This window comes from Pyrus communis, chromosome 4 (assembly GCF_963583255.1).
Source record: "Pyrus communis chromosome 4, drPyrComm1.1, whole genome shotgun sequence".
Taxonomy (NCBI): Eukaryota; Viridiplantae; Streptophyta; class Magnoliopsida; order Rosales; family Rosaceae; genus Pyrus; species Pyrus communis.
Window position 1 is genome coordinate 26,698,745 of NC_084806.1, and position 18,096 is coordinate 26,716,840.

Consider the following 18,096-nt stretch of genomic DNA (forward strand, 5'->3'; position numbering starts at 1 on the left):
GACTTCATCATTGCCAACAACATGGTTCCTGAAGGTTGTGATGATATGAGGTCTCCACCGCCCTCCTTTATCCGGTGGTCCCCTTCCAAATCCTGGTTTTTTGTTAAACTTAATTTTGATGGCTTTATGGTGAATCAAGGTGCTACTGTGGGATTTATGATTAGAAATGAGAAAGGGGAGCCTATTATTGTGGGAGCTAGATTTATTGGTCAGAATACCATCTCTATTGTAGAATGTCTGGCTTTACGGGATAGTTTGTGGATGGCATGGTCTAAGGGTTTGTCTTGTATTGTGGTGAAGGGTGATTTGAAGCTGGCGATTGAGTTCATCCGTGGAGCTTATAGCCCCCCTTGGAGATTGAAGTCCATCTTGGAGGAAATTCGTTGGCTTGCTAGTTTTTTTTATGACATTTGTTGGAAACATGTCTTCAGGGAAGTCAATTTTCTGATGAATGCTATAACTAGTATCGGTTACTCTGTTGCTGATTTTCATGTTTGGGATAGAACTCTTCCTTTGGCTGCTCGTCAAGCCTGCTTGTTTGATTGTACCCAAACTGAATGCCCTAAGGGCTTTTCTCTTTAATGAAGTCCTTTTCTATCAAAATAAATAATCCGACATGCCCGTGAAGCCTTCTAGTTTGATTGTACCCAAACTGGATGCCGTGGAGGCTTTTCTCTTTAATGAAGTTCCTTTTCTATCAAAATAAATAAATAATCCGTCATGTCGTGTAGCTTTATGTGTCATTTTCAGTAAGGTGCCAACCATACCCCTTTATAAAATTTAAAGTACAAAAAACAGAAGGAAATTGTTATTAACATTCCAAAAATCTCATTTTACACTCCAAACTTTCTATATTATGAAAGAAAAATACACTTGTGAGAAGTGTAAAACGAGATTTTTGAAGTTCCAATAACACTTCCCAAACAAAAATTGATCTCACATTTTTAAAAATATATATTTTAACTTGTACGTATAACTGCCTTGACACATATCTTGTATTCGTGTTAATGTTTCATCAAATTGCACATATCTTGTATTAGTGTCAATTCGTAGTGTCATGTGGGAAGAAATTGCAAGTTTCCATCCTTTCTATAACGTAGCCTTTAACAACACGTTCCTTGCAAGGAACCCGTATTCGAGATTGAATTAAAATTGGGCAGGGACAAATCCACGGTTTACGCGAGAATACTGTATTCTCGCGTTGCTCCCTTGACACAAAGCAGTAATGTTACGGTGGTTCACAAGAGCACATATAATCCACAATCTCAGAACAATAATAGTTTCCTGTTCTACGAAACAAATCACCCGCCAACCCGCCACTCTTAGGCCTTGAGAATTTTCGTCAAGTCTTGCTTTCTTTGAAAGAATTTTATCAACCCCTCTTTGCAATCCCTACATACGATGTTGACAGGTGGGTTACTTTAACAAATGAACACACAGCATATCAACATCACAGGATTCTGTCCTGAAGATCCGTCATTAAATTGGACGCCAAGGAACTAAGCTTCTTCCCGGTCTCTCCAGCGATATTCGTTAAGGAAGAGAGATCCTGTTGTGCCTGGAAAGGATCACCCCCCGATTAAACCCAAATTAATTAAACTAAACTCAGGATGGAAATTCAAAAGCAAATACATACAACACTAAAAAACCACCGGCAAAGTTTATTGTCTACCACTGCAAGGCATATACCTGAAACGACAGTCGGTTGATTAGGTCGCTTGCAGTAAGATCAATAGCTGAATTATCTCCCCTGTCACCAAATAGATCAGCGCTGGAGATGGCTGCAGAACCCTGGAAGTAGAAAGACAATTGTGTTATCAACTGCTAAATTCATTCTCTTCCCACTATCTCAGCATATCAAATATATTGGTAATTTGGTATTGACTTTCAATGCTAAAGTTTCACACGAAAGTTTTATAACTTCGAGCACTCCCAAATGTCATGTCCAGACATGAAAAATACGCATAAGATATGTAAAAATTTAGTTGAACCATGTGATCATCTACAAGAGTGGGTCATCAAAAACACAAATAGATTTCCTTTTAATGAGGAAGGGGGATCGTATAACTGGTACAGATTGCAAATTACTGGGACGAGCCTACTAGATGGTGGATCTAAAAGGAGAAAAACAAGTCACTTTCAAGGAGAAAGTACTCGGCCAATGCGCTAGAGATACAGATGGGAACGTTGGCCAAATGTGGGATTCCATGGGATTAAGAAAGAACATTGTAAAGCCTTACACAAGGATAGAACCGATGAAAACTTTGAGAGGTATAAAATATCGAAGGAGGAGGCAAAGAAAGGATGAGAATGAAAATGTTTTAACTACAGAGAACGCGGTCTTTTCAATGAAAGACACGAAAGGAGTACTTCTTTGGGTGAGTTGAGTAACCCAGAAGGGTGTAAAAATTACTTCCATCGCCGAATCACAAAAGAGGAAGTGGTTGTAGCTTTGAAAAAAATTAAGCATAGAAAAGAAGGGTCCCGAGAGCATATGCTCCGATTAGAAAATGTGATAATGGGATAGAGTCTCAAGGTGAAAGGGGTAAAGGAAGACCTAGGAAGACTTTAGATAGAGACTTTAAAAAAAAAGACATGGAGTAATTGGAGCTAATAGAAGACTTGGCACAACACTTAGCGCAATGGCATTGTAGGATTCATACAGTCGGCCCCACTAAATAGGATAAGGCTTTATTGTTGTTTTTGTATTCATTTTGTTTAATAAAACGGCAAAACATGGATTCAAATAGCCAACCACTAAGTGGGATAAGGCTTTGTTGTTGTTATTGTAATGTAAAAGTATGTAGGTGTACCATGTGTGCTTACTCACTATCTCACTATGGTAGTTACCAATAAAAAATCTAAACTAATTTCCATCTCATGGATGCTTTAATATTCAAAAGACAATTTACTTCGGTTGTATGTTTTCCCTAGAACACGTACATAAAATGGGTGTAGCGGAGATGAGGATGCTTCATTGGATGTGTGGGCACACAAGAAAGGATAAGATTAGGAATGAGGATATCCAAGGTAAAGTAGGAGTAGCCGAAATTGAAGGAAAGATGAGAGAAAATCAGTTACGGTGGTTTGGACATGTGCAAAGAAGGCCTACTGACGCTCCGGTTAAAAGATGCGACTACGGGACAGAGGTCCAGGGCCAAAGGGCTAGAGGAAGACCTAGGAAAATTTTAGAAGAGACTCTAAGAAAAGACTTTGAGTACTTGGATCTAACGGAGGACATGACACAGAACCGAGCACAATGGCATTCTAGGATTCATATAGCCGACCCCACTTAGTGGGAAAAGGCTTTGTTGTTGTTGTTGTTGTTGTTGTTGTTATTGTTGTTATGTTTTCCCTAGGATATATATACTTTGCCAATACGAGGTCTAGATGACCAAGAGTAGTAAGATGATAAGACTTCAACCAGAAAGAAAGGAAAAAAAAAGAACAAAGATGTGGTACCATAATTCAAAAGAAGCACATGAATATGAACATGGTATTATAATAGTAATGACACACCGAGAACTTCTGCAAGGAGGTTTGAGCATCAACATCAGCAGATCTGCTTTGGTCACCAAAAAATTGTGCAGAAGAGATAGATTTTGCATTTGTGAATTTCTTTCTTGCTTCATCAGACTCCTGAATCTGAAAAACAATAAAACCTGAATATTTAACGAAAAAATAACATGAACAGAAATGAAAACTGGTTTTCAGAGTGTTCTGAACCATGACATAAATAAGTCTTCACATGTCACAAATCTATTCTTATAGGTGTCTCTAGGAATCAATATCCAAGTGCAAAAGGCCAATTGCAAACATCCAAAAGAGCGAACAATATTAGACAACATTTAGATTGAGGAAACCACCAGCAGTATACATTCTTCTGAAGAATAAATGCGTTTTTCCTGAACAGGTTTATAGTTAATACAATCTCACAAGGCACACTTTATTTCCACATCCAAAAATTATATGGCAGAGCCAAGTCAGCCAGACTGGTTGGTGTCATGCAAGGATTGTATATTCCATCCGTCATAAGAAATTTATTCTGAATGTAACTCTACTATTCAATAAACAAGGACTTACCATTTGGGGTATATGGTTTGCTGCTTTAAAACAACATAGAACGGGAATGGATAAAAAAAAAGAGCACTCCTCACCAAGCATCAATAAGCCAGTTAAAGTACCATAACGAATAATCTCATTCATCTCGTTAAAGATCATACTCTACCTATTTGTCTTGAAATCATCTCTTACTTTTGTATCAGAATACAAAAGAACAGATTTGTGCCTGACTATTGTTTCGCTTCCTGGTAATATAGTGCCTGTCTATTTTCTTCTTTCCTCAACAGGATAGTAGGAAAAGTTTAACCTGTCTGGTTCTCTTAAATTTATCACCCTGACACTTCTAAATCATGTCAACTCGTTGCTCCTGGTCTGATAGTGAAACATGTATCTAAGGACTTGGCCACATAAAAAAATTTGCATAGTGAAACATGTATCTAAGGAACTGGGCACATGACATTTTTTAAATTGCATATGCTAAATCCACAATTTATGGCTTGTAAGGAACCTTTATATAATAATCAAGTGACACAGAAACAGAAATAGCTCCATCCCTTGTGAGGTATCTGAACTAGTTCTTGTGAGAAAACTACTTTACATGTTAATGTCATTGGTCATAAATAACTTACTTGAACTTTTGAGGTATTTGAATTAGTTTTCCTGGGAAAGTTACTGTCCATTCCAAAATCTGCAAAGAAATTTGATGACTTCGGTGGAGCAATATGGCTAATTACATGAGCGCCAGTGGGATTTGTCTCAGTATTTTGGACAATTTCTACATACTCAAATCGAGATGCAAAGGATGATCCAGCTGTTGGAGTGCTGTTAGTTGAGGAAGGCACTGGCACTGGGACAACTGGATCTTCAGGTTTCTGATCGTACAGGCTTTCATTAGGCTGCATTTGATAAAGTTAAGAGAGAGAGGCTTTCTGGTTAACATATAATCAAATAAGAAACAGAATTCAAAGATACTACTATGAATAATCTACCCCAATTTAAATAAGCAATCCCAACCTTTGTAGTAAGTTTGCGAGCACCAAGCCCCCCAGTCTTCCCAATTTTCTTAGCACCACCAAGAGGCTTCTTAACAGTATTGGTAACATATGTATGGGGGGCTTTCTGGGAAGCAGTGATTTCAGGCGTTTCTTTCCTTGCTATAGAGTTCTCTTCTGGAGCTTCCTGGGTCTTAACATCAAGAATCCCATTAGATGCTTGTCCTGACTGAGATGCAACAGGTGATGGTGGAAGACCTGCCTCTTCTGCCATACTTTTGACTACTTCTTTAGAAAGTATTTGCCTATACAACTCGGCAGCTCTTGATGTATACTTAGCCTCAATTTTGCCTCCATCCGTCCATCCATGCTGCTTAAAGAACACTTGTGCACGGTTGTTTCCCCCGAAGCTCATTGTTCTCAGTTGTTCAGGAGTCCATGAGTCTAAATTTGTAGACCTATAAAAAGTTAAAAACAAATGTAAGACACTTGTCATTGCCTTCATTGTTGATTTTACAGTTATTTTAAAGAAAAATCTAAATAAGAATGTTAATATGATAAATTATCAAATACAATGTTGTTAAAATTTAAATAATCTAACATCAAATTGATTCAACCTCAAATAATTGAAAAAGAAACAATCTTTCAGTTGTACTTTAACTTACGAAAAAAAAATATATATTAAAAAGTAACTTAGATCTAAACTTAGAAAGTTAGAATCACTAAATGGGGAAATAAGATTTTAACAATTTGATGGAAATAAAATCTGAAATCAGACTATCAGATCCAACCATGATGGTGCTCTATTCTTATTTCTTAGCAAGACTAATGTTGGAATGTGGAAGATTTGTCTCTCTAATTGCCGAGCTGGCTGCCTTGATCCCAAACAAACCAAAGATTAGGAAGCTTTGACATCCTTAAGAGGAAGATTCCCCCGTCCTTAACAACAAAAGGAGCAACTATTAAGACATTTCTATGCAAGCATTGTATATTGCACAACACTAGATAAGATTTGCCAATGAACAACTGTGACCATCACTCTATTGGCCGTTGACTAGAAATTACATTAAAAAAACTAAACGGAGATTTTAAGGTTAAAACATGAAGCTAACCTTTTCTTATAACCTTAATGTCTTATTCATTGCTAGAGCTAGTCTGCAATTTACAATAACCATACAGGGAAAAAGCAAAAAGGCTTGCCTATTCAAACCAAAATTCCTCCTTCAAATTAGGAACAGGAGCAAAGATTTCCCGAAAAAAACAGAGCGGCCAAGTAAGTCAGAAAGTAACAATCAACAAAAGCATAAGTTATTGCAGAAACATCCAGAACGACAACATCAATGCATTCTGAATTACATAAAACTAAAGGGTTCCTGGTATTCGTTTGTTTGTGTATCTGCAGTTTCTTGTCTACTTTTGCATATTTCAGAACAATGCATGTGACAGTTTACGGTTTCTAGAAGAAAGCATGATCTTGTGCACTATGGACAATGCAAAACCTTCAATTCCATTCGATCAAATGTGCATCGAGTCACCAAATTTCTAAGATTTAATTAATGAAACAAACTATTACTTGGATCCCCAACATTCAGGCTATTCAACCCCTTCACCGTGCTTCCAGTTCCAAACATAAATTAGCAGCATAAATACGTACATACATATATGTATATGTGGTGACTCCAAGCGAACACTGAAAACTTAACGAATCGAAGATTGAGAGAATTAACAATCTGTTACTGCTATACGAAATCATACCTAACAAAGCTGATATGAACGCCGAGACTGCGATGAACGGCCGAGCAATCGATGCAGAGAAAGATCCCATACGTAACCGATGCCCAAGTCGGGTTCTTTGCATTACAATCGAAACACATCTGAACCAAATACACCACAAAATACATTAAAAAGCAAGTAAATAAAGATCTCAACAAAGAATTCACAGATCTGAATCAGATCTCACAAACCCATATCGAATTTTTCACAAAAATTAAAAACCCATAAAAAAATACAAAAAAAAAAAAAAAAAAAAAAAGGGAAAAATGAAACTAAAAAAAAACCAACCTTGTTTTCTGACTTTGCTTTCAGTTTTCTGAAAACAGCGGTCTTGTCGTTTGAGATTTCGGACGCCATTGGGAAGGCAATTCAAATCCCAGAGAAACAGAGAGAAATCAAATAAATCCGAAGAGGTGCTTGGAACACCTCCTCAGGCAAAAGAGAGAAGAGACGGAGACAAAAGGTTGAAGTGAAATCCCCAAATCGATTTTAGCTTTCTGTTTTTTGGAATTTTTATTTCGCAAAAATTTTTAAACGAAAGCATTTTATGATGCGCACGGTTGGGCAAAATGGCTAAATTGCCCGTGTGTTTTTGGGGTATTTGCGGCTTTGGTGCTTTTGGTTATGTCGAGTGGTAATTAATGATTTGGATGAAGGTTAAATGCGAAACCAATCGTTAATGGCTGGGGGGGCTTGTATGGGATGGGCCAAGCTGAAACTTGAGTTGTTCATTTTTTCTTTAAAACGTTTTGATTTTAGTGTAAATGACATTGTTGGTTAAAAAAAAAATATATATATATATTGATTTTAAAATCATTGGGAGAGCTTGCCCTCCGAATGGGTTCCGACCCAGCTCAAGGGATTAATCCTTGTCTAAGTGCAGGGGATAATCTGGATTCATCCAAAATGTGAGATGAATAGACGTAGAGAAAATAACTTTTACTGTTTTACATATAAATATCTATTTATAATGAGGTGTAATTTGAGTTGAATCATTTTGAAATGTTACTATATAAAAATAAAAAAAGGGCTTAAATGTTAAAATAGTCCTTGAGTTTTATTCATATGCCAATTTAATCCTCGTGTTTAAGTTTGGCCAAATTGATTCTTGTGTTTTACTCTGTCAGTTAATGTAGTCCATTAGTGATTGAATGGGTGGGGACTCCGAAAGCACATGCAAGATAAACAAGTGATTCAGATTTAAAACTGGGTCCAGTCTAGAAAGAACAAAAAACTCTCAACAAGCCAAAACTAATCAAGATCAATAGGAAGACTAGTAATTTATTGACAAAGTTAGTTCATGCGACAATCTATATGGAAGGGCAGTTTATTTGATGCATTCCTATTGAGGAAGTTTTTTTTAGACTATCTCCAAAGGAGATGTCAAATTCTAAGTGGAATGTCATGTAATCAAATTTGAAGGTAAGAAAAATGTCCAACCAAAATGTCAATCGTATGTGGATTGACATATGAATTTTCATATGTCAAATTTGACATATAAGAAAATGTGATGTTAAATTATTTTTTTAATTATTTTATTGTGTGGGTCTCATCAATGCGCCAATTATAGATCTTGAACATTTATTTTAATTGATTTCTTTTTTAAAATGGATCCTACAAATATCATTTATAACAAAAAAAACATCGGTTGGAGGAAGAGAAAATCTGACATTGCCATGTCAGCCATCAAATTAACATTTGAAATTTATCTTTTGAGATCTCCATTGGAGATAGTCTTATTCTCCAACTCTAGAGTCACTTTGTAACGACCTGTCCCCAATTATTATGATTTTTATAATTTTTAAATGTGAATTTACAAAAATGCCCTTCGAGGTAAAGTGTTGAATTTTGTTGACTGCCGTGTCGTGTCACGTAAGGTTCAATTTCTTGGCGTATCCTCGTAGTACTTGTCGCCACGAATGCGTGGGCGCAAACGGATCGTGATTTGGAGTTATAACGAAGGAGTTTTAACGTTTAAAGTTGGGGCATTTTGTAAATTGGTTAATATCAAGAAAATTCCAGATTTTTGGAGCAAAATCTGGGATGCCACGTGTGTGGCCCAGATTAAAAGGAACAAAGGATGGTCGGTGCAGATGGAGTATATAAGAGAGAAAGGAGGGAGGAACTGGACCAATCAAAAAATGAGAGATGATAGGGTGACCAATCAAAAAAGAAAGGAAGAGGGGAAAGGAGAGAAAGGGAAAGCGGGGGATCCTCGACCCATCCCCTTTTTTCCGACCCAACCCGGCTCCCATTTGTGTTCTCCGACGAATTTCGTCCATTTCTCCTGCGAACCAAGTCACCTACCCACAGGGAAAACATTCCCTATCATTCTCTCTTCCTATTACACCCTAGAAATCATAGATTTTTAGCATGGAATTCGGGAAACACCACACCGGTGGGTGTGGCGGTTCTTGAGACGATCCTCCCATTTCTGAAACGTTTTCTTCCAATTACCACCACCCCTAGACTTCTCTTGAGGCCTGGAACAAAGCCCAACCAACCTTGGGGGCGGTAGAGTATCAGAAAAGTCGAATTGAAGCTCACCCTTTATGGGGTTTCCGACTGATTAAGGGGAAATTAAGGTGTTTCCCGACCGAATTGGCCTTGTCCATAGGTATGAAAGTTGCTCCACTCACTAAGATCTTTATTTTTGTGAAGTTTGAGAATTTTTAGAAATAGTTGAATTTTCCGGCAAGTCGGGGCGGCCAACTGGCGAGTGCGGCAGCGATTGGGCCGAGACGTTCCCTGACCTTCCTAGGTTAAAATTGAATACTCTGATTCCATTGGTGAAGTTCTATTGACGAATTTCCATCATTTGAATTTAGTTCCATGAAAGTCCGCCGCTTGATTACTATAGCAATCGACGATCCGACCGTTGGATCATCACCAAACTTTGATACGTTATAATACGTAATATTTGAGGATATTAGAAACTTACAAATCAGGAATCCGACGTGCGGATCTTCCCAATTAGGGCATGTAAGTTATATGTCTATTGATAAGAATTCTAAGACATGATTTGATAATTGTTCTAGGCGGCAACCGTTCGTGACGCCTTGATATTTGTGCTAGAGAGTTGTAGCGCGGACTCCAGGTGAGTGGGCTTTTAGTTTTCTGTATATATACGTATGTATACTTTACGTTTTTCCTAGAAATTGTTTTAAATGAAATGTGATTGAAATGCCATGTCATACTTGCGTTATATTTTAGTGTATGCATTGGTATAGTCATGTATAATGTTGCATGATGTTGCGGAGCCTAGGTAAGCTACAGGTGAGTATATTATGATATTAGCGGTTGTGATGTATATGGTTATGCCTGGATGCATTTGGTACTCATTATCCTACACCCTGGTATTAGTGCTCCGCCCGAGGTTAGGGCCAGCCTTCACATGATCATTCACCTCCCGCACCGTACGCTCACCTTGGATCCAAGGTAGGTGCCAGCCTATTGTACAGACCACATTAGGTGGTTCCGACTCGTAGGTGACTTGCGATACTTCACACAGTCTTCACGTGATCGTAGCATTTGAGAGTATTTATTACACCCAGCCTATCGTACAGACCACATTAAGTGGTTTCGACTCGTGTGCAGGTTTAGAGCCGTACATATCACGTTAGGTGACTTCGGCTGGCATATCATTTTACATTGATTTATTTCACCTGGCTTACTTATTTCATTGCTAAGATACTTGACATGGCATATACTTGGTTTTCACTACTCTCGAGCATGATTTCTATATACGTATGTATTATTATTTTCTGGGAAATTATACGGGTTTTACGGCGAGGGGTTATAATGTTTTCAAAAAGCTTTTTATTAAAAACTTTATTTTCAAGCCCACTCACCCTTGTATTTGAGCCCCTCCAGGTTTTAGCTGCTGAAAGTCTATCGACGAGGATTTGTGGCGAATCTCAGTATAGGTGGCGACCTCTGAGGGTATGATCCTTACCCACACTACTGTACTTTACTTATGCTCTGACGTCACGTGTGAAATGGGTTCATTTCCGCTCACAATGCACTTTGGTCTTTAGGCACTTTTAGGTTCAAATTTATTCACATTTTCCACATCACTATACTTCATGGCTTCATCACCTTCCAGGTGTCGGCCATCACATCTCGATTCGGAGTCCTAGTGGACATTCCGGGTCGGGGTGTGTCACACTTAGAACTATACCGTTTAATGGTATTCCTTTTCACTTGTAAGTGAGAGGTCTTAGGTTCGATTCTTGTCAAAGGCAAATTTCAACCACATTATTGCTAGCCCATTGTGAAACTTAACTCACTCCCCCATCTTATTAGGCTATCTCTAACCGCAGGAGCCATGTTTAGCCTCGTCCAGATTATAGCCCTGCAAAAAAATTATTTTTTAATGAACACTACCAGGCCATATTTATATATATCATCTCCAATCCAAGGAGGCTAATTTTTAGCCCCCTCAATAATTTATTGTTTTTTAACTTTATTAGTTAAGTGAATTAAACTACCATATTTATAAATGAGTAACTCTTCAAATTTCTTATTTTTATGTAATCTTACTAATTTTTCAGAATGCTATGTTTGTTTTGCTTCAAAAAAAAAAATTTAATTTTTCGGATAAGATTTTAAAGAATGCGAAGAATAGAAATAAAATGAGGTAAGATAGTATGGAAGGATGAAAATGATGTGAGAAATGACTTAAATATATATAGGGAAAAAATGGGATCGGATCATCTTCTGATTCCTTCCTTGTGGATCCTAGGGATCCTTCAAGCAAGAGCGTTAAATTAAAAGTGGACGGCCATAATTAATTTGAATTCTTTCTTCCCTTTACGAAACGCCTCCCTCCATCTTATTCACTGTCTTCTCTCTCAATCTTCACATTCTTCTCTTCACCATTTCTTACACCCCGAAAAATTAATTTCAATTATGCCCAAACAAGTCCTCCATTCCAAACACACTTATAACCCATAAATTAAATCTCCAAACAACCAAGCCAAGGAAGGAGAAAGAGGGGAAAATTTCCCATTAAAATTTCATATTTTGTATTTGACGAGAAAACAATTAAACCCAGGGAAGGCGAAAGGGAGAAAAATAGTTAGGATCGAAGATTGTCGCTTGGGTTGTCTCCCGCAAATCAGCACTCAAACGCTTGAGGAACAGCCCGCTAAAAGAGAAGCAGCAGAGACAGTGGACTCAAAAATTTAGTGTTGAAAGAGAAGAGAGAGAGGTAGATCTTTTGATGTGAAATTGAAATGGTTTCTACTTCAAATGGAACAAAGGGAAGAAAACTGTAGAAAGTTCCAAAAAAAGTTTTCAACTGAAATTGAGAGAGGAAAGAGAGACTGATTTTGACATGAAAACCATTAAAAAGAAGAATAAATTAATAGTTGTATATTCATCTAACGACCATTATTAAATTGGTCTGGAGACTCCGCTTTGAAAGCTCCGAAGAGGACCCGAGCCTGAAAACAAAATTTAACGGCTAGCTGACATCAGCTAACATGTGTGTTGCTGATAGTTGGGCCCAACTTTCGGGCTGGATTCAAATGCCCAGCCTGAGGGCCATGGACTAGAGTTTGGCCCAGTAGGTCCCCTTTTTCCTTTGGCCTGGACCTCCATTAGAGATGATTTTTTCTTCATTTCGGCCTATAAAAGAAAATATAGCCCTATGGCCCAATCCATCAGAGACGGCTGAAGGGGCTACGTTTAGCCCTATCCAAATTATAGCCCTGCAAAAAATTATTTTTTAATGAACAGTGTCAGACCATATCTATATACAATCTCAAGCTGAAAGGGGCTATTTTTTAGCTCCTTCAATAATTTATTATTTTAAGTTTGTTCTTTCATTTATCGGTTAATTAAATTAAACTACCATATTAAATAAGGTTTTCTAGACTTATTTGGAGGGTCACTTGTCACTAAATATTGTCTTAAGTTTCATGTTATTAAATATTTTAATTTTACTTGCATGTTTGTTAACAACCTTGACATTGAAATGAGGTAATATAGTATAGAATGGTGAAAATGATGTGAGAAATGGTTTAGGTATTTATAGGAAAAATTAGAATTTTTTTAATTTTTTTTTTTTTCAATTTCTTCTAAAAAAACAAACCTACATGACATCAATTAGCAGCACAGTTGGGCCTAACTTTCAGGGCTGGCTGGCTAGTTATGTTTGCCTAGCTTTTTGACCATTTGGCTATATTTTGGCCTGGTGGGTCCCAAATTTTTTTGGCCCAGCCCTCCATTGGAGATGGGTTTTGTGTCAAAACAGGCTATGTTTTGGCCTACAGTCCTTTGGTCAGCTCGGTTGGAGATGACCTTGGTGTAGATAATATTGTTTTTGTTCAAAATAAATAAATAAATCTCCCTATCATAAGGGCATGAAAGGGAAGTGTTCGAGCAAAGATTTCTCTGGAGAAAGATCATCGAACCTCAGTACAGCTTCCCAAGGGATTGGCATTTTGGATGTGTAGTCGGGCTCTTGCTTGTTGATGTACTATAAGAAGAGGACATAGTTAGTTCTGAAATGTGCCTTTGTGGGGCCTTAGGTGTAGGCCTTGAGACTTACAATCAAAACTAACTAAGTGCTAGGCGTGCCACTACTATCTCACTATAGCAGATGTAGAAAAAGTGTGTTTTTAGTAGATTACTTGCGCCCCAAGTTACTCGGACTTCTTGTTATCAAAGGATTTTCATGGATGGGTTAAGTCCACATTAAGTTCTTTTTTCTTGCCTAGTAAACAAGGACTTTTAGTTCAAAGTCTTGTATGTTCAAATGAAGGGAGTCCAGGCCCCTTTAAGTCATTTATGTGGTTCTTGATTAATTTTAATGATAACATATCCATTAAACTACCCAGATCTAGATGCCAATGGAACTCTTAAGATAGGAAAACTGATGGAAATAACTTTAATACATACTGGAGAATGCATTAAGTAATAGATCTACAAATTTAGAAAACAAACAAAAAGCCTCGGGCAAGATTTCACCTTGTCTGGCAAGGTTGAACCTCTTGCAATCGCTTCTCCTTGAATTAACAGGGGTTTATGTGCTAAAAAGGGATGGATGGTAAACAAGTTTACACAAGAGAATCGATACTACGCCACTAGGGAGATACCAGAGCTTTAAACTGGACAAGAGATAGCTTGTTGCTAAAAATGACTGAATTTGGGTTGATTTCAACTTTTGGATGCAAATCTGGCTTGAGAGCAAAGTTTTTATGTTTGTTTGTTTGATTGGTTGAGTGTCCTTGTCTCTAGGGCCTCTTCCTCAGTTTATAAGCAATTTAGCCCGACTGTTGTAACTTTGTTATTGCCCAAAAGCACTTAGAAGGTAGTAAATCACTAGCTCTTTACTTGGAATGCCATTAGAAAGTATTCTTTGGCTAGTAATAGGTTAGTCTCCATCACTTGTCTCTTCAATGGTAAGCACGAGGCTTGTATTTGGCTGAAAATGCTTCAATTTGCCTTTGGGCTCAGTGCTGGGCTTTAGGCAAGTCCCCTTTTAGTTGGCATCATTGGGCTTTCCTTCATTCAAATCCAATGTTCAAATATTAACCTAAACAGTGCCCCCTTTAATCATTGTTAAGTCTGCAACCCAAGATGATAATAATGATTAATAACCATCCCACGCCTTCACTCGGGACTTACACCATTTAAAACAGCTGTTGTTAACTAAACCTTTGCACTAACCCACGAATTCCATCGTTAAGTAACCACTTACTATATAATTCTCACTTAAACCCTTTGGTTAAATACCTTAGCAACTTCAAACCTTCGAATTCCCAGAACTTCCCAGAATTCTCAAAGCATTCAGACTTTCCAAAAACTTCTCTCGTTCTTCAGTTCTTGCCCCCTAATTCTAATTTTCTTCCCATCTTCTCCTCAAAATCAACTAATGGCACCCAAAATTGCTCGAACTCAATCTCCCTACGAGACTAGTCAGGGGATTTCCATCATGCGTTGCTTGCTCAACAGCCTTCATCGCCCTCGAGTAGGCCTGTATACTGAACTTTTCTTCGAGGAGGGATGAGTACATCTCTTGGGGCTTGCATAGACTTCTCAGGTCCCTGTAGCTGTAGAAAACAATATGCCCAAGTAGAATTGGTATACCCCCAACCCATTTCAGGCTAAGTCGGGTATTTTGTCTTCTAAATGGTCAAACCACCGTTGCAACTTCCCACTTATGAAGGATGAGGCATAGACACAATGGATAAACAAGCTCGAGCCCATATTTAAAAGGAAATAGATGAACAACGGAATTTATGACCTGATAAACAAGCCGGAGCTACTCACTACGGCTTTTATCTTTTGGAACTCGGGCACCAATACCTTCGACTTTAGGATGGGCCCCATGTCTTTGACCATCTTCGATATGACACAAGTCTTCAGGCTAAGGCACTTGGGCAGGGTCGTAGATGTCACCTATGACTGGTCATTGGCTTCTACAATATCCTCAGAAAGACGTACTGTGTCCAACTCCTGTTTCAGGACTTCTATGGCATTAAGGAGCAACTGAGCAGCTTTAATCACACTGGTTGATTCCACTTGTAAATATAAAGCTATCTTCTTTTGCACTGATATCCACAAGCCCAAATTTCCCCATAGCTTCTGCTTTCTTGATGACTTCATCATCATAGGTGTATGCTTTGGGATCAACTACCACAACCTTGTCGATTTTAGGATCAATGTCAAAGACTTTGGTAGGACTTGTGGAAGAAGGTTCTGCTATGGAGGCAATGATTAAAAAGGTGTCTTCTGAAATTGAGAGGTTGAAAGAGCAACTGTCTGTACTTAAGGCTGAATAAGTGACCTTAACCAACCAGTTTCACCAGAGGATTGAAGAGGTCAAGAAAGTAAATGATGAAGTTGAAGATGCTAAAGCACAGTTAGCTAATAGTAACATTGCTTTGGAGGAGCCGAGTAGAATCTTCACTATCATGCAGACATACCATTCTAGGATAGCTGCCTTAGCCAAGGATGTTAAACTATTGAGCTGATTCTTATGTAACTTCAACATTCAATGAAATGACAATAACTTCTTTAATCCACTTTAGCTTACATTTCCTCTTTGAAACTCAACTATGATGAGCATATAAGCTGATTTTTGGATCACTTACAATGTCTAAACTTCTTCAATGTAACAATCCCTAACATCCCACAAGGTTGGGTGATATTTCTTCAAAAACTTAGCATTAATTGGATGCCTCTGTAAGCTTCCTTCCACATCTGCAAAGTAATATCCTCCCTTGTCTAGTACATGGTTAATAATGAAAAGACCCTCCCAAGTCGGACTCAACTTCCCAAAGCCTTTGATTTGAGCTCCCAAAGGTAGCACTGTTTTCCATACTAATTCCCCCTCCTTGAAGGTTTTTAATTTTACTTTTTTGTTTTATGCTCGGGCAACAACTCTCTTCCCTTCTTGAATTTTATTTAAAGCTTCAATTCGGGCTACATCCAAGTTCTCAATTTCTTGACACATAGCCTGAATGTATTCTTCAATATGTAGCCTGAATTGGTTCTGAATTCTAATAGAACTTACATTAATCTCCATGAGGAGTACAACATCTTGCCTGAATGTTAGAGCATAAGGAGTAGTTCCAGTTGCTGTCATCTTGGAGGTTCTATAAGCCCACAAAGTATCTCTTATCTTCTCATGCCACTTTTCTGGACTCTCGGCTACCATTCTTTTAATAATGTTTACCAAGATCTTATTGCTAGCTTCTGCTTGACCATTTGACTAGGGTAGTAAGGACTAGATTGGATCATCTTTATCTTGAACTTACTTGAAAATTCTTCTACTTCATTCGAAATAAAAGATGGCCCATGGTATGTAACAATTGTCTCAGGCACCCAAAATCTGTGTAGGATCTTGGTTTCAATGAACTTCTTGACTGCAGTTGAGGTGATAGTTTTCACATCTGAAGCTTCTACCTACTTAGTGAAGTAATTTGTTGCCGCGATTATGAATGTATGTCCTTTGCTAGAAGCTGGATAAATTTGCCTGATGAAGTCCATTGCCCACCCTCTAAAAGGCCAAGGCTTGACCACGGGGTTCAAGGGTACTAAGGGCACATTTTGGAAAGGTCTATGTCTTTGGCATTTTTCACACCCTTGGGCATAAGCTTTGCAGTCTTTGTCCATCTCGAGCCAGAAATAGCCATATCTTCTAAGCAACCATCTCATTTTAGTTCCAACCTGATGTGCCCCACAGATTCCTTCGTGTACTTCGACCATTACCCTTATTGATACTTTTTAGCCTAAGCATTTTAGCAACAATCCATCTGGAGTTTTTCTTAGTAGATTTTCCTCCCACAAAATATACTTAGTTGCTTGTCGTCTATTTTTCTTACTTGTGGAGAAGGATGGATCTTTCAAATATTGAACAATAGGTGTCCTCCAATCCTCTATCTTCATTTCTTCAGTCATCATATCTAGGTTGAATCCCCTTTCAAAGATAGAAGGGAGATTTCTTTTCTAAACTTCTATATCCCCTTCAAACTTCATTTCTTGGATATGTGCTCCAGAACCCAATTGTGCCATCTCATTGGCAATTGCGTTTAACTCTCTGGGGATATGGTTGACTAATATTTCAGTGCCCTAATAGCCTAATAGTTGTGTAGATGCCAAATAGTAACCTGCCATGGTGATGTGTCTGGACTTGTATTCTCCATTTAACTAATTGATCACCAATTCTTAATCACCAAACATCTCAACTTCAGTTGCCCTTAACTCTATTAAGATTTCTAGGCCAATTATCAATGCTTCATACTCTGCCCGATTGTTGGTAGTCTCTTGATAAGCCATGAGGAATGAATAACAATGGTGAGTACCTTTGGGATCAATGATGACAATCCCAACTCCAGTAGTATTTTGAGTGCAAGAACCATTAAAATACAATCTCTAATAAGTGATCCAGAGGCTAGTTATCTTTTTTATCTCTAGCTGGATTCATTCTTTTCTGCCCAAGAAGGTTGTGCTTGATGGGATCCACACACTGGCTACTTCCAGAGTTCTTGGGATGTTGATAATCTCATCTTGAGACTCCTGGTGCTCAGCCAAGAAGTCTGCAATTACTTGTCCCTTGATCGCTCTTTGAGGCACATATTGAAAGCTGGACTCTATTAGTGTTAGAATCCAATTTCCAATCCTTCCAGTTAGCATTAGCTTTGATAACATGTACTTGATCACATCAGTCTTGGCAATGATGTGGATGTGGCAAGGCAGCATTTAATGCCTTAGCTTGCAGACAATGAAGTATAGAGCCAAACGCAACCTTTCTACT

At 38.1% G+C, this 18,096-nt stretch overlaps 2 protein-coding genes across 2 annotated transcripts; one reads left to right on the forward strand and one right to left on the reverse strand.

Annotated features, from left to right (window-relative positions):
• The first annotated feature begins 21 nt into the window (after positions 1-21).
• Positions 22-582, forward strand: LOC137732907 (uncharacterized). Its single transcript, XM_068472155.1, has one exon. The coding sequence runs from the start codon at positions 22-24 to the stop codon at positions 580-582; it is 561 nt and encodes a 186-aa protein (XP_068328256.1).
• Positions 583-1,102: 520 nt separating this feature from the next.
• LOC137731066 (probable ADP-ribosylation factor GTPase-activating protein AGD8) lies at positions 1,103-7,324 on the reverse strand. Its single transcript, XM_068470137.1, has 7 exons — positions 7,116-7,324; positions 6,810-6,928; positions 5,077-5,512; positions 4,692-4,958; positions 3,520-3,645; positions 1,690-1,791; positions 1,103-1,558 (listed from the first exon to the last, which is right to left on the reverse strand). The coding sequence occupies exons 1-7, from the start codon at positions 7,182-7,184 to the stop codon at positions 1,451-1,453; spliced, it is 1,227 nt and encodes a 408-aa protein (XP_068326238.1). The 5' UTR covers positions 7,185-7,324; the 3' UTR covers positions 1,103-1,450.
• Positions 7,325-18,096: the final 10,772 nt, after the last annotated feature.